The 13705-nt window shown below is 45.3% G+C and overlaps 2 protein-coding genes across 3 annotated transcripts in view; both read left to right on the plus strand.

Moving 5' to 3' along the window:
- The window catches only part of CFAP95 (cilia and flagella associated protein 95), a 338954-nt gene extending 338255 nt beyond the window's left edge, over window positions 1-699 (plus strand). The window contains exon 6 of the mRNA XM_070794632.1: window positions 511-699. Coding sequence (XP_070650733.1) covers window positions 511-684 — 174 coding nt within the window. The 3' untranslated portion in view covers window positions 685-699. The remainder of the gene's footprint in view (window positions 1-510) is intronic.
- Window positions 700-3911: 3212 nt separating this feature from the next.
- The window catches only part of MAMDC2 (MAM domain containing 2), a 163332-nt gene continuing 153538 nt past the window's right edge, over window positions 3912-13705 (plus strand). Inside the window, exons 1-2 of one of the 2 annotated variants that reach the window (XM_070794625.1) lie at window positions 3912-4365; window positions 4703-4816. In XM_070794625.1, the coding sequence (XP_070650726.1) occupies window positions 4332-4365; window positions 4703-4816 (148 nt within the window). In that variant the 5' untranslated portion in view covers window positions 3912-4331. The remainder of the gene's footprint in view (window positions 4366-4702; window positions 4817-13705) is intronic. The other variant, XM_070794624.1, reaches the window with a different exon arrangement.

Consider the following 13705-nt stretch of genomic DNA (forward strand, 5'->3'; position numbering starts at 1 on the left):
TGTGTCTTCTTGCATTGGCAGGTGTATTCTTTACCACTGAGCCTCCTGGGAAGCCCCATCTTATATGGACACTTGCCATTAATTTAGGCCCACCCCATTATCCAAGATTGTCATGTCTCAAGAGCCCTAACTTAATTACATCCATATGGCCCTCTTTCCAGATAAGGTCACATCCACACTTTCTAGGATGTAAACATGTCTTTTTAGGGGGCTATCATTCAACCCCCTATCCTACCTAATGTTTATTGAGTGCTTTCTAAAATCAGAGCTTTATGTGCGATATTTGATTATTCAATTAAGCTATATCTTGGAGAGAGAGGCCCAGGAAGTTCTTTACTTAGGGCCTTATGCTGTTTTCCCAAGTCATGTGGCAGTGAATGGCCCTATGGCTTCGTGATTAGTGACAGAAGAAAGTGGGTTGACACACGTAATTTCTAGATTTTTCCAGACTCCCTCCTTGGCCCTCTCCATGTACAATATCTTTTCCCTTCTCTGTAAAATGTCTTCCAGAAAGGACTTGTCCCGGCTGCTGGGAGTGTTGTCATCAAACAGCCTTCACCTGTTAGCACCTTCAGGTTGGCCTCCGTGAGGAGGGCTGCCTCATTGGAGTTCACTGTCCCAATGTGGGCACATCGAGTGACAGATGGAGGCTGTGGTACAAAGAGCCGCGCCCTTTTAACCTAATGTAGGGTAAGTCAAATGGGGCATTTAAACCCCAAAATTTCTTGTGGGACCAGAAGGGCTTCAAGGGACTTGGATTTCGTTGTCACTTCTCCCTGAGCCAAATCCTTCTTCCGCTTTCCACAGACGTGGAGCCCAAAGGCGCCCCCTGGTGAACATTCTCTGCACTAAACTCCAAGTCAGACCCTTGCTGCTCAGTTCTCAGGCTGTGCCCATGTCAAAGGGTCATTTGTTCTTGGGATCATGCAGTTATATGTGAAATAGAAACTTTACTCCAACTAATTTTGCACTTGTATGTAATGATTCAGTTTCTGTAGGTGGCAATAAATTATGTCACCTTTAAGTATAATATATAATATTTTTAAATTTTTTGGAGATATTTTTAGGGCTTTGCAGTTTTTCATTTTGTTAACACTGAGGGCATGCAGATGAATATAAGGCAATCCTAAAGCTTTAAAAGATTCCATATGTACTTGGGGGAAAGGAACACTATTTTGATAGTTGCTGAAAATTTATTTAGTTGAAAATAGTGGTTTGAAGTTTCAACTGGATTCATATCCATCTTTAAATGTTTAAGTAACTTGATGAAACTGATATTTATCACCATCTGTGAGCAAGAAATAAAAAAAGAAGGACAAAGGAGACAGGTTACTGTACAGATTGAGAAGATAGACTTTTGGAATAAATCTATCTGAGTTTGAGTCTTGTCTCTACCACTCGCTGTCACTGAACTCTGCACCTCAGTTTCCTCATCTATTAATGGTGATAATAATGATGCATACCCCCATAGAGTTTTGGAGAAAATTAGATAAGATTATCTATCTAAAATATTTATGCTAGTAAGCATGATCACTGTAATTTATTATTATTAGGTACTTCCTGACATAAAGCATATAAATACACACACCAAGCAAATTTTAGATCATCTATGCCACTGCCTACAGAAAGCTCAAAACAAACAAAAAAACTTGTCTAAACATATTTTTAAAGGGTTTTTCTTATTAGAGAGAAGGCTTTTAAGTTTTCTTCTCCAGGTGACATTTGCATCAAGACCTTGAGGTTGTGCAGGTGTGAGTCATGTGGCTATCCCAGGAAGATCATTTCAAACAGAAGGAATCAATTCAGTTCAGTCACTCAGTCGTGTCCGACTCTTGGTGACCCCATGAATTGCAGCACACCAGGCCTCCCTGTCCATCACCAACTCCTGGAGTTCATTAAGACTCACATCCATCGAGTCAGTGATGCCATCCAGCCATCTCATCCTCTGTCGTCCCCTTCTCCTCCTGCCCCCAATCCCTCCCAGCATCAGGGTCTTTTCCAATAAGTCAACTCTTCACATGAGGTGGCCAAAGTATTGGAGTTTCAGCTTCAGCATCAGTCCTTCCAATGAACACCCAGGACTGATCTCCTTTAGGATAGACTGGTTGGGTCTCCTTGCAGTCCAAGGGACTCTCAAGAGTCTTCTCCAACACCACAGTTCAAAAGCATCAATTCTTCAGCTCTCAGCTTTCTTCACAGTCCAACTCTCACATCCATACATGACCACTGGAAAAACCATAGCCTTGACTAGATGGACCTTTGTTGGCCAAGTAATGTCTCTGCTTTTTAATATGCTGTCTAGGTTGGTCATAACTTTCCTTCCAAGGAGTAAGTGTCTTTTAATTTCATGGCTGCAATCACCATCTGCAGTGCAAAATTATTAGAGGACAGCTAGACTGTGTTTAAGGACCAGCCAGGAGATTCATGTGGCTGGAGGGGACTAAGCATGGCAGATGAAGTTAGAGATATAAAGGGATAGGGACAGGTTCTGTAGACCTGGTAGGCCCTTGTGAAGATTTTGGGGTTTGCTAAGTAATTGATGGACTTGTTAGGAGTCTGGGGCCACAGAGTGACATGGCCCAATTTCTGTATTAAAGAGATGCCCTGACAACTGTGTTAAAAATGGAATGGAGGTGCATGAGGCAGAAGAAGCAAGAGGACCACCTACCAGAAGCTACTGTAGCGTCCCTGGCAAACAGCAATGGCAGCTTCAGTCACCATGGGAATGGAAAATGGTCAATACCTACTACGTTTTGAATCCTGAACTGACAGAATTTGGTGAATGTCCTGAGAAGAAGAGAAGAGTCAAGGATAACTCTTAAATATTTTTTCTGAGCAACTGAAGGGAAAAGTTTCCTTTAACTGAGATGAGGAAGATGCAGAGGAGTTAGTGGGCCATGTGGACTAGAAATGTCTGTTGGGGAGATATCGGGCTATAGGTGGTGTTTCAAACTATGAGACTGGATGAAATCACTGAGGAAGTGAGGAGAGAGGGCAACAGGAGTTGAAATAACAGAACTTGGAGGCAACCTAATATCCAAGGGGTCAGAGAGAGAAAGAAAGAAATAGCACGAAGACTGAAGAACAAGGAGAGTCTGGAAACAAGTGGAAGCATGTGAGCAGGGCTCTGGTGGTTAAACAAGAGTTTGTTAGGCCAGTTGTCTTCAAAGTGCAGTCCCAGACTTAAGTGTCAACACATAGAAACTTGTGAGGGATGTGCAGACTTTAGCACCCTAAGCTTAATCTACTGAATCAGAAACTCTGATGCTGGGTTTCTGATTTACCTTAAGATTTAAGAACCATTGCCCTAGCCATATAGTTGCCTGCCCAATATTATAAACAGCATTAAGAAGACCCTCATCCCACCATCACCACTTTCTTTGCTGGAAGAAAATATTTTTAAAGACCCACTTAGTGCTTAAGGGAAATGTGTAGCCAGTGGGTATTAGGGAGGGAGTAACCCCCTCCCTAACATCACTACTCCCAACTCTCACGTCCCAATTTAGAAACTTTCTACTAATTTATCATGGCTCTTTGGAGAGAAGGAATGCCCCCATTTTAGGGACCGAGGCAATGCTGAGCACCAGGCATGCCAGACATTCCACGGCTAAATAAAAGTGTGTGTATGGGGGGTGGGTATTCCAAGGTTAGCATTAATGGGCCATAAATGCTGAACTCCTCGATAGATATAAACCTTATTCCACGCAACAAAACTTTCCAAATTTTCCTCTAGGTTTTCCTAAGAGAATTCCATCCTTTTCCATCCTGAGGAAAAAAGGTTAAAATTATGGCCAGCGCTGCAGGACTGGCATTCCAGATAGAGAGAGGCTGTACCCAGAAATAAGCTGGTTCCCACTGCGGATGGGAGGGGCGGGGCGCCTCCAGCCCCAACTCATCCCGAGGGGCTCCTGGGACGCCTGCCCTCTCCAGCGGCTGACTTTGGTCCCAAGCGTTAAAAATCCGAACCGTGTCACTGCCTCCCGACCTCTCCTGTCCCAGCCAGTCCTGGCTGGCTTTTCAAAAGTGTGCAGTTGTCTCCTCCCCGCCCAGCCCCATCCTCGCGCAGGACCAGCTGTGCGGCCGGCTTCACTTGGGACGCGAGCTGCCTCGCGGCTGCAGCTCAGCAAGCGCCGCTCCCAGTTCAGGCACCTTCAGCATTCCTTTCGGCTCCCGAGCCGCGTTGCAAAGTTGGGCAGCTTCAAGTGCGCTTTGCCTCTGATTTCTCCCTCCCCCGGTTCGAGTTGCCCCTGCTTCCCACGCTCCTTCCACCCGGAGCAGCCTGTCCCGGCGGGCTGGCGGTTCGCTCCTCTGTCCAGTCCTCCTTCCCGACAATGCTGCTCAGGAGCGTCCTCCTGGCAGTGCAAGGTAAGGCCTGGACCCGGGGGCTATCCCCGCGGGGCGTTCTCGTAACCCTCTCCCAATCCTGCAGCCTTGGTAGTCCAGCTTGCGGTCCTGGGCTGGGCCATCTAAGGGTGCCTACGGATAGCGTCTCAGCGGCCGTTAACGTCCCTCCCCAGCCCAGCGGCTGCGCACAGGTCCTGCAGTGGAAGCTCCAGGGGAGGGGGCGGCAGTAGCTCATCCCTCTCCCGCCCCATCTCGGACGCCTTCCTCCACTTTCACCAGGTAGTTCCCCGGGGTGCCCTGAGTTGCTGCCAACGCTCCCGAGACCCAGCGCGAATTGAAACCCGCTTTGTACCCACAGCCCTGCAGCTTGCCGGTGCCCTGGACCTGCCCGCTGGGTCCTGCACCTTCGAGGAGAACACCTGCGGCTTTGACTCGGTATTCGAGTTCCTGCCGTGGATTTTGAATGAGGAAGGTAAGGGGCTCGTGCACAGGGGCCCAACCTGAGCTTTTTTGGCTGGGTGGCTCTTTTGCGTGAAAGTGAAAGTTGCTCAATCGTATCCGACTCTTTGTGACCCCATGAACTATATAGTCCATGGAATTCTCTAGACCAGAATACTGGAGTGAGTAGCCTTTCCCTTCTCCAGGGGATTTTCCCAACCCAGGGATCAAACCCAGGTCTCCCGCGTTGCAGGCGGATTCTTTACCAGCGGAGCCACAAGGGAAGCCCTTTCGCATGGATAATGTTATCATCTTGGAGTTACATACTCTCGGGAGAAAAAGTGTGTCATGGATCATCTTTCCAGTTCTCAGCTGTGCTGCATGAATGGCCAATAACGAGATGGGGGTTGGGTGGGGCGTCCTTTGTTTACCTGGCCCTTGGCGAGAAGCGCTGAGATTTCGCCCCTCCCCTCTACTCCCTAATGAAAGGGAGAAAGGGGACACAGCTGATGCTTGTCTCCCACCAGCTATGTGCCCTCTGCAGGTCAACAGGCTCTCTCGTCCTCAGTAGACACCTTTATGAGCTGGGCAAGTTGGGTGAGATGTTTTCCTTTCACCCTGCAGAAACGGTGGTGCTGTTCCTCTGTGATGAGACCTCAGTGTGAACCTCACATTTGTATTGTGCTTGACAGCGTTTTGTTGCATGACATCATCCTCATATTATTGTTGATTATATTCAGCACTTGGCAAAAGAGGAAACCAAGTCTATGGCTGAGTGTCTGAGGTCACTCAGCTGGCTTGCATTGGTCGTTGCCTCAGCGCTCATACTGTTTGGGTTCTAGTGACAAAGTTTAAATGTGGGATCTTAAATGTGATACAGTTTTTTGCCCTTTATTTATTTAGTAAATATATATATATATGTTTTGTTTTTTTTTTTCTACTTCTTTCCTTTCTTTTGCTTGTGCCACCCCATTCAGAAGCCTGATGTCCCAGGGGACCAGGACTGGAAAATAGCCTCCTTTAAAAAACACCGCAGCATAAAAGAGAGCATAATCTCCTTCCCCTCTCGGTTGTCTTCAGGCCCCCAGATTATCTAACCTTGCTGGAGAAGGTGGGGGCCCAGAACCCCTGCTCAGGGTGTATAAACTGTCATCACAGCTTTTCTGCCTCAGGCTTCTCCTAAGCTTTGCATATTTTAGCTTCTCTGATGTTGGCAGGGAGGTGATGTTAACCCCAGTTTCCAGAGGAGGGAATCTCAGTCTTAGAATGTTCAGACGACTGGCCCATGTACCAAGGTAATCAGTCAGTGGCCAACTCTGAACTGACTTGATCAAGGAAAAAACAGGAGGAAACCACTCAGTAGTAAACGTTATTTATTGCCAACACTTGCTAAGTCTTCAGTACCAAATACTTAAGGATAGCTGGAAAAAAATCAATTCCTGATTTATTATTTGAGGCATTCCCACCTTGCTGATTGCCTTAGGGAAATCTCTTTCATCTCATCACCCTACTCCTTTCCCTGTTCTGATTGTGTGTGAAGCATGTCGAACAATGGCCTGGGCCACACAGGGTCTTTGGAGAGCATTATTCTCTAGCACAGTGCTTTAGCTGCATCAGAATTATCTGGGGTGGGGGTGGTATTAAAATACAGATTGCTGGGCCCCACCTCTGAGTTTCAGAGTCTGTGGGTCTGGAAGGGTGCTGAGAATTTGCTTACCTAGTAAGTACTCAGGTGATGTTGCTGGTCAGGAGATCACACTTTGAACCACTGACCTTACACAACCCCCTACCTCTACTGGTGGCTCTGCGCAGGGCTAGGACCAGCGTAAAAGAGCCACTTGCATGACCCTGAGAGTGAAAACCTCCTTCAATCGTGTGCCCTAGACACCCCTTTTGCTTCACCCTAGTCTGGCGCTGAGAAAAGGAAATCAGCATCACCCCTTAATCCAGGAGCCTCAGTCCTATGCCCCCAATTGCCAGGCCTCTGTCAGGATGGTGGCCCCCTGGCAGCCTGCTCCTGGGTCAGTGGGCAGGCCACATCCCGCCACACTTGACTGCTGTCCAGACCCACAGGAAGTGCTCTCTGCTGAGCTGGCACCTCTGCACCAGTGGCAGTTAAACAGTGCCCCTCCAGGAAAACAGGAAGATGCTTATAGGGAAAGGTGATTGCGGTTTACAGCATATAATGACGGCACTGTTGCTTTCCTCTTTGCTTTCTTTCTATCATCTAACAGTCACTGCTTTCTGGCTCAAGGCTGGGACTCCTGGCTTGGCTGGGGGAAGGTAATTCAGTCGCCTCTGAGCATTACTATGGGAGCAGGCCCATTAGGCTTCTGTCCTTACAGATCATGTTTTTCAGTGGCCAAAACTTGGACGTAGCAGTCCACTCCAGAGGTGCAGTGAGGTAGGTGTGTGCCAGCTGCTGTGGTTGCCTCCTGAGAAGCCATCACTAAGAATTTCTATTATAAACCCATTGCTAGGTTGGTAAATTAAAGATAATGAAATTGTTCCAAGCTGAAATTTGGCAAGCTGTTTTTGCCAGCCTTTCTGCAAATTTACTTCCTCTGGCTGTAAAAACCCTTTGAAACTAGTTCCATCCACCTCTGTGTGTTGCATGGTAGCATAGAAAGCTGTAAGTTTCAGTGACTTTTGCCCACAAGAATTTGGAATGCAAATAGCACTTTCTTTGATGTCCTTGGTCAGTAGGTTAATTTATGGTGGAGCAATCAATGCTAAAGCCCAGTGAAGAGGGTTAAGTGGAGAAACAAATCTGCCAATTAGAATTTCATTCCCTGGTAGCTCAGTCGGTAAAGAATCTGCCTACAATACAGCGAGACCTGGGTTTGATTCCTGGGTTGGGAAGATACCCTGGAGAAGGGAATGGCAACCTACTCCAGTATTCTTGCCTGGGGAATCCCGCAGACAGAGAAGCCTGGTGAGCTGCAGTCCATGGGGTCGCAAAGAGTCAGACACCACAGAGCGACTAACGCCTTTGCCTTTTTAGGACAGGAGATTCACATCAGTTGTTGTCTCAAAATACCTCCCAACTGCCCAAAATTGTATGTGAGGTCCACGCCTTTGATTTATTTAGTGTATTGGGTCTCTAAGCCTTTCCAGTTACAATTCCAGTGTCCCTAGCTCATGGCCATTTTGAAATATGCTTGATCTCCACTCACAGAATGGATGAGTTTTGACGAGGCAATGTGTTGACTTGATTGCGCTCCACCATGGAGGGCACCACCGGGGAACAGAGGATGGCACTAGAGTAGCTGAGCATGTACTGGAACCTAGTCTCATCTACTTTTCAGTTTTGGCAATGTGGCCTTGTTTTCTTGATTTACCTCCATGTTTTTGGTAGAATATTTTCATTTTCTCTCACTTGTCAAGGCAAGTGAGATTGTATCAGAATCAAACTTTGAAATTGCTTCTAAGTTTTAGGTTTGAATTAAATCCTGGAAAGAAGAAATCTATTTTATCCTATAAAAATCTTCATTCATTCATTATCTCAAAAAATCTTTATTTATTCACAGTTCAGAGAATATTGGAACCCCTTTAACAGTCGTCCTCAGCAGAAATCAAGATTGTCAGTTCCACTTGCCCAGTGCCAGCTGTGGGGGCTGAAGCCCTTCGGCTGAGGATTCTTGGAGACTGTAAAGTTGGCCTCACATCAGAATAGTCATGATTCACATTAGTCATTGGATGGATTTTGGCTTTGTTCTGATTTTTGGGCACCTGGGTTTAGTATCTTTAAGCTGGCTCTGTGAGGAAGTCATTGGAGGAACTGCAGGAGGAAGAGAATAAAATCCAAATTCAGGTACTACTCCTTTATTAGAAGTTTGGGGCACTAAAGCACCCCAGACAGTAAGGCAGATGTGGACATATGCCAGGTTATGAGGAGGTAAAAAAGGAAATTCAAAACACTTGTTGTAGAGGAGGTGGTTTTTTCCTACAACAGTGGGGGTCAAGGTTGGAGGATGCCTAATACAGGAAGAATTTGGGTAGTATTTGTACCTTGGAGCAAGTGATAGTATCTGTGGCAGGCTGGCCAGCTAGACGTTTGCCATAACCAAGGGGGTGAGAGTAGGGTGGTGGGGTGGTGGTAGAGTGTGCTGGAATCTCAATGTAAGTACATGCCTGTTTCTCTTCCTGTCACCCTCCTTTCTTCACCAAACCCCTTACTTCTCTCTTAAGGACACTTACAGTCACTTGGTCAGCTGAGTTTCAGTTCTTTACTCAGTCATGTGCTAGTTATTATTAATAGTGATAAATCCTGCCGGATATTTCTTGAGGCCCAGCTAAAGCCAAAGTCTGGTCAGGATCCCAAAGACCTTCCTGAAGGAGAAGGATCAGTCCTCCCTTTCTGCAGGTTATAGCTCTTTTCCTGATGCTGGGGGAATGGCTCAGCTTCCCAGTCTGACATCACCCTGAGTTCATCCAGGCCATTCCCACCCTCTGGACCTGCTTGAACCTGCATCACCTCTGCTGGTTGTTCTCTTGACACCCTCTCTGCTGAAGCACAGCCCCCACGTTGTGAAAAGGCTGGGAGCAGCACAAGTCTGGGGTGTTCCCTGTATGCCTCTTGGAGAAACAGCCGACCCCAGGCCACATTCTTCCTGCAGTGCCACAAGGGATTCCTGGGCCCACCCAGGCTACTACTGATGTCCAGTCGAACCTGGCTCTTGTGAGCTGTGCCTAAGCATAGCCTTAGTTCTGCCCTGGCTCTGCCCACCATCCTAGATCCTAGGGCTGAGCCATAGAGTTCACCCAGTACAACCTCCTCATTTTATGGAGGAACACACTGGGGCCCAGAAAGGCTCAGCATTAATCAGGCTCCATATTGATGCTGCTGGTGCCTTCTAGGAGGCCCCTGAGCTCTCAACCTCTCAGTTTTGGGGCATGTCCCTAACCCTTGGCCTCCATATCAATCTGAGTTCCCAGGTTGTCTTACATGGCTCCTCCACTTGGGACTTAACCTACCTGGACTGGTAATCTCTGCCTACTCCTCCCTACCATGACTCACTTCTCTGAAATAGGCTGTCTAGCCAGCCTTCTTCCTATCAAGGCCAACACCCAGTCTGGGTCTTCTCTACTCAGATTAGATTGCTGAATGGGAAGTTGCCTCCCAGTTCCTGGCCTAATCCCTAACAGGGTGTCCTGGATTTGGGATGTTTACTTTCTCATAATCACAGAAGTCAGCTCTGGTCACAATATATTGGGAGGAAAAAGTAATCTCTTGTCATAGGACTTTCTGGTTTTATTGTCATCTTCAAATCTCTTAGCATGCAAGCAACCCCCATGTTTTATGACTTGCATTTTGGGATACGGTATTCATAAAAAATCCTGGTTCTTAAAATAACAGACCCTTTTTGGTAGGTCATCTCAGTAACAGTCCTAATTCTGTCTTATTAAATAGCATTTGATTTTTAAGACGTTTATTAAAATGCATTTATGTTCATAGAAGTGGTGAGTATCTCGATGCATAAGATCAGCAGATAGTTGAATGTGTCTTGGGCATTTTGACATGGCATCACCGACTCGATGGACATAAGTTTGAGCAAGCTCCGGGAGTTGGTGATAGACAGGGAAGCCTGGCATGCTGCAGTCCATGGGGTCACAGAGTCGAATGCAACTGAGTGACTAAACTGAACTGAACTGAGCATTTTGGTTGGTCAACCCTGATTTTCACCTCTGCCAATTATCCCACCACTCTCCCTCAATTTCTCTTGTGTGTGTCTTAATCAACTCAGTCATATAAGTGTATTCATGCATTCAGATCTAGGCTCTTGGAGTGTTTGATTATATGTTTAATTTTATACATATGTAGGTATGTATGTGAAATACCTAGAGAGAGAAGATGGTACTGGTGATAAATGAGGAAGTTATTTAAGAGCAAAGAACTTTCACAGTATATCAGAAATTTCTATCATATCCATTGTGTGTGTGTGTTCAGCTGCTTAGTCTTGTCCAACTCTTTGCAACCCCATGGACTGTAGCCTGCTAGTTTCCTTTGTCCAAGGAATTTTCCAGGCAAGAACACTGGAGTGGGTTGCTATTTCCTACTTCAGGGATCTTCTGGACCCAGGGATTGAGCCTGCATCTCTTGTGTCTCCTGCATTGGCAGGTGGATTCTTTATCACTGAGCCACCTGGGAAGCCTATCATATCCTTTAGGACATACCTAATTAAATAAAGCATAATGTCATACCTAATATCAACAAAGCACTCCTGACAAAAATAGAAATTTATAGAGAAATTCTTACACCTATGCCAACGGTTCTCAGCTCTGACTGGACATTAAAATCACCTAAATTTTTCTTTAAAAATAGTCATACACAGGCTCTACCACAAGAGATTCTGATTTACTTGACCACATACAGGGCCAGACCTGGCACTTAACAAACAGACATTAATAGATGAACAAACTCCCCAGGTGATTCTGATACGTGGCCAGGGTTGAGGACAGTGACCAGAAGAATGGCCAACTCCTCCTTCCTCTCCCCAGCCAGATGTAGAAAGAAGGAACGTGCTGTTACTAAGGATGCTTTAATGATTACCAATTGCCAATAGAAAAAAGTACAAACTGCCTAGCTTGGCACTCAGGGTCCTTTGTAATTTACCCTCAATTATATTTTTACTCCTCCCTCCCGTTAATTCCCAACATGCTGTTCACTCAATGAGCTCTTTAATTTCTCGCCTCCTTGCTCTATTTGTGCTGTTCTCTACATCCCTGTTATCCTGCTTTTTCATTCCCTGGCTCCATCCTGGCCTATTTAAATCTATTTGTGCTTTAATGTATGGCTCTTTTTTGAAAGAGTCCTTGAGTTTCCCAAGTAAATAAACCTCTCCCTTTCCTCTTTGTTTCCCCTTCCCATGGCTCTCTTCACTTTCCACCTTGTAAATCTTCTTCTTAGTGTCTCCTTATTGAAGTCCCCACTTCTTCACCTCATCTGAGTTATGCTTTGAGAACAGGGATCACATACTTCCCACAGCACCTGAAAATGTGTGGTATCAACAAACATTTTGAATTTAATCAATCTCTAAAGCCCTTATTGAGATCAATTAAAAAAAAAAAAAAAGTTCTTGACATTTTCCCCTGTGAAGAAAGAGGTTGTGTTTAATAATCCTTCCTACCATAAGACTTCAAAGACTTTGGAGTCTTCTGTTGCAATTTCCAAATATAACAGTGAAGCAGTATTTCAGTTTGCCTCACCAATACATGATCTGTTTCATCCTGACATACCAATGGACAAATAGCCCTTGGATTATTTACCCATCAGGACTGCCTGAGTCCTCTGATCCTCTGCCATCACAAACAATCACAGTGCAACCTTGAGAGTGACACTGATGGTCTAAAAAGTATTTTTGGCAAAAGATGATCAAACTTTGGACTAGCTATTGAGAGCTGTTGTTTCTAAGGAACTCATGTGGGAGACATTAATAGTACCCACCCTGATGGGTAAAAGCATACAGGGATATTTGTCTGTTCCTTGAAGAAAGGAATCTTCCATATTGATGTGACTTATGGAGAAATTCAATGACATCTGCAAAGATATTTGCTTTTTCTACCTTGTGAGATGTTTATCTGTGTTTTTAGGGAGGGTTCTGAGTTTATGAATAAAATAAAACAAGTGGTATCATGCCATAATTTCATAGTATCATGAATGAATCATATGTTTTACAGAAAACACTTCTAAAGACTATTCATTATATCAACACATATTTGCATACCCACTATCCATCAGGCACTATGTTGGTTATTGGAGTACAGATAGTATATGGAATGCATTCACAGTCATGATCCCTGCCATTTGCGGTCACCTTAGACCAACAGGAGCAAACACAAATCTGTAATTATGGTAGAGACCAAAAGGAATTGTATACTAGCCCAGGATCTTCATTGCAAACAGCATAAGTAGACTGTTAAATTAAGCACAAAAGAAGTTTATTGGAAGGGTATCAGTTAGCTCCTAGAATCGGCAGGAAGTCTAGAGATCTGAGTTACATTTGGGCAAGAGTAAAGAAGTATAATGTGTTGGCGAGATCCCACTGAAGGAACCATTTGTGTGACTTTGCCATGATTGTTTACTACTGCACCTCTGGACCTGCCTGTTCGTTATCCTGTAGACAAGAAGCAGTGTGATGCAGTCTGCTCTCCAGTTCAGTAGCTGAGAAAAGGGTTGATTTGAGGAAGACAAGTTGATAATGGGAAGGCTAGATAGGGAACTATGCAGTGGTCCAGCTAAGAGATGATGAGGCTTGAAATAGGAAAAAGGGAGTAGGGGTAAAAGGGAGAGTAAATAAAGCATCAGAACAGGGACTAATCTGGCAGGACTTGCTTATTGATTGGGTGGGAGTAATGAGTCAGGTGGAGAGTGACTTCCAGATTTCTAGTTTGGGCAGACATATGTTTGAGGGTGTCAACAGTTGAAGAATTTCAAAAGGAAAAATTGTATTAGAGTAGAAGAATGTGTGTTCAATTCTGAGTTACCTGGGAAACATCCAGGTGGAGGTGTTGAGCAGGACTTTGATGTAAGAAGCTGAAAGTCAGGTACAGTCTGGGTAGGACTATTCCCACTATGGCTGTGGGAATCTTCAGTATAAAGATGCTGGTTGAAACCTTGAGTATAGACAAGATTCCCCCAAAGAGAATGTAGAAAGTGAAGATAGCAGGAAGCTGAAGGTGGAGCCTTAAATTCATGTTTAAGGATCAGGCATAGGAAGGAGATGGTGGAAAAAAGGAAACAGAAGGAACTCTAGACATACAGGAGGAGAATTAAGAAAATACAGGGCCACAGAAGCCAAAGGACTTTGTAGTGTCAAAAGGAGGAGGTGACCAACAGGGCCCAGGGAAGCAGAGAGGTGGGTGCTCTACGACTTGTTTGTTGAAAATGACAGCTAGGTGCTCGCATGAGTGCAGTGTCAGT

Source organism: Bos indicus, chromosome 8, assembly GCF_029378745.1.
Source record: "Bos indicus isolate NIAB-ARS_2022 breed Sahiwal x Tharparkar chromosome 8, NIAB-ARS_B.indTharparkar_mat_pri_1.0, whole genome shotgun sequence".
NCBI lineage: Eukaryota > Metazoa > Chordata > Mammalia > Artiodactyla > Bovidae > Bos > Bos indicus.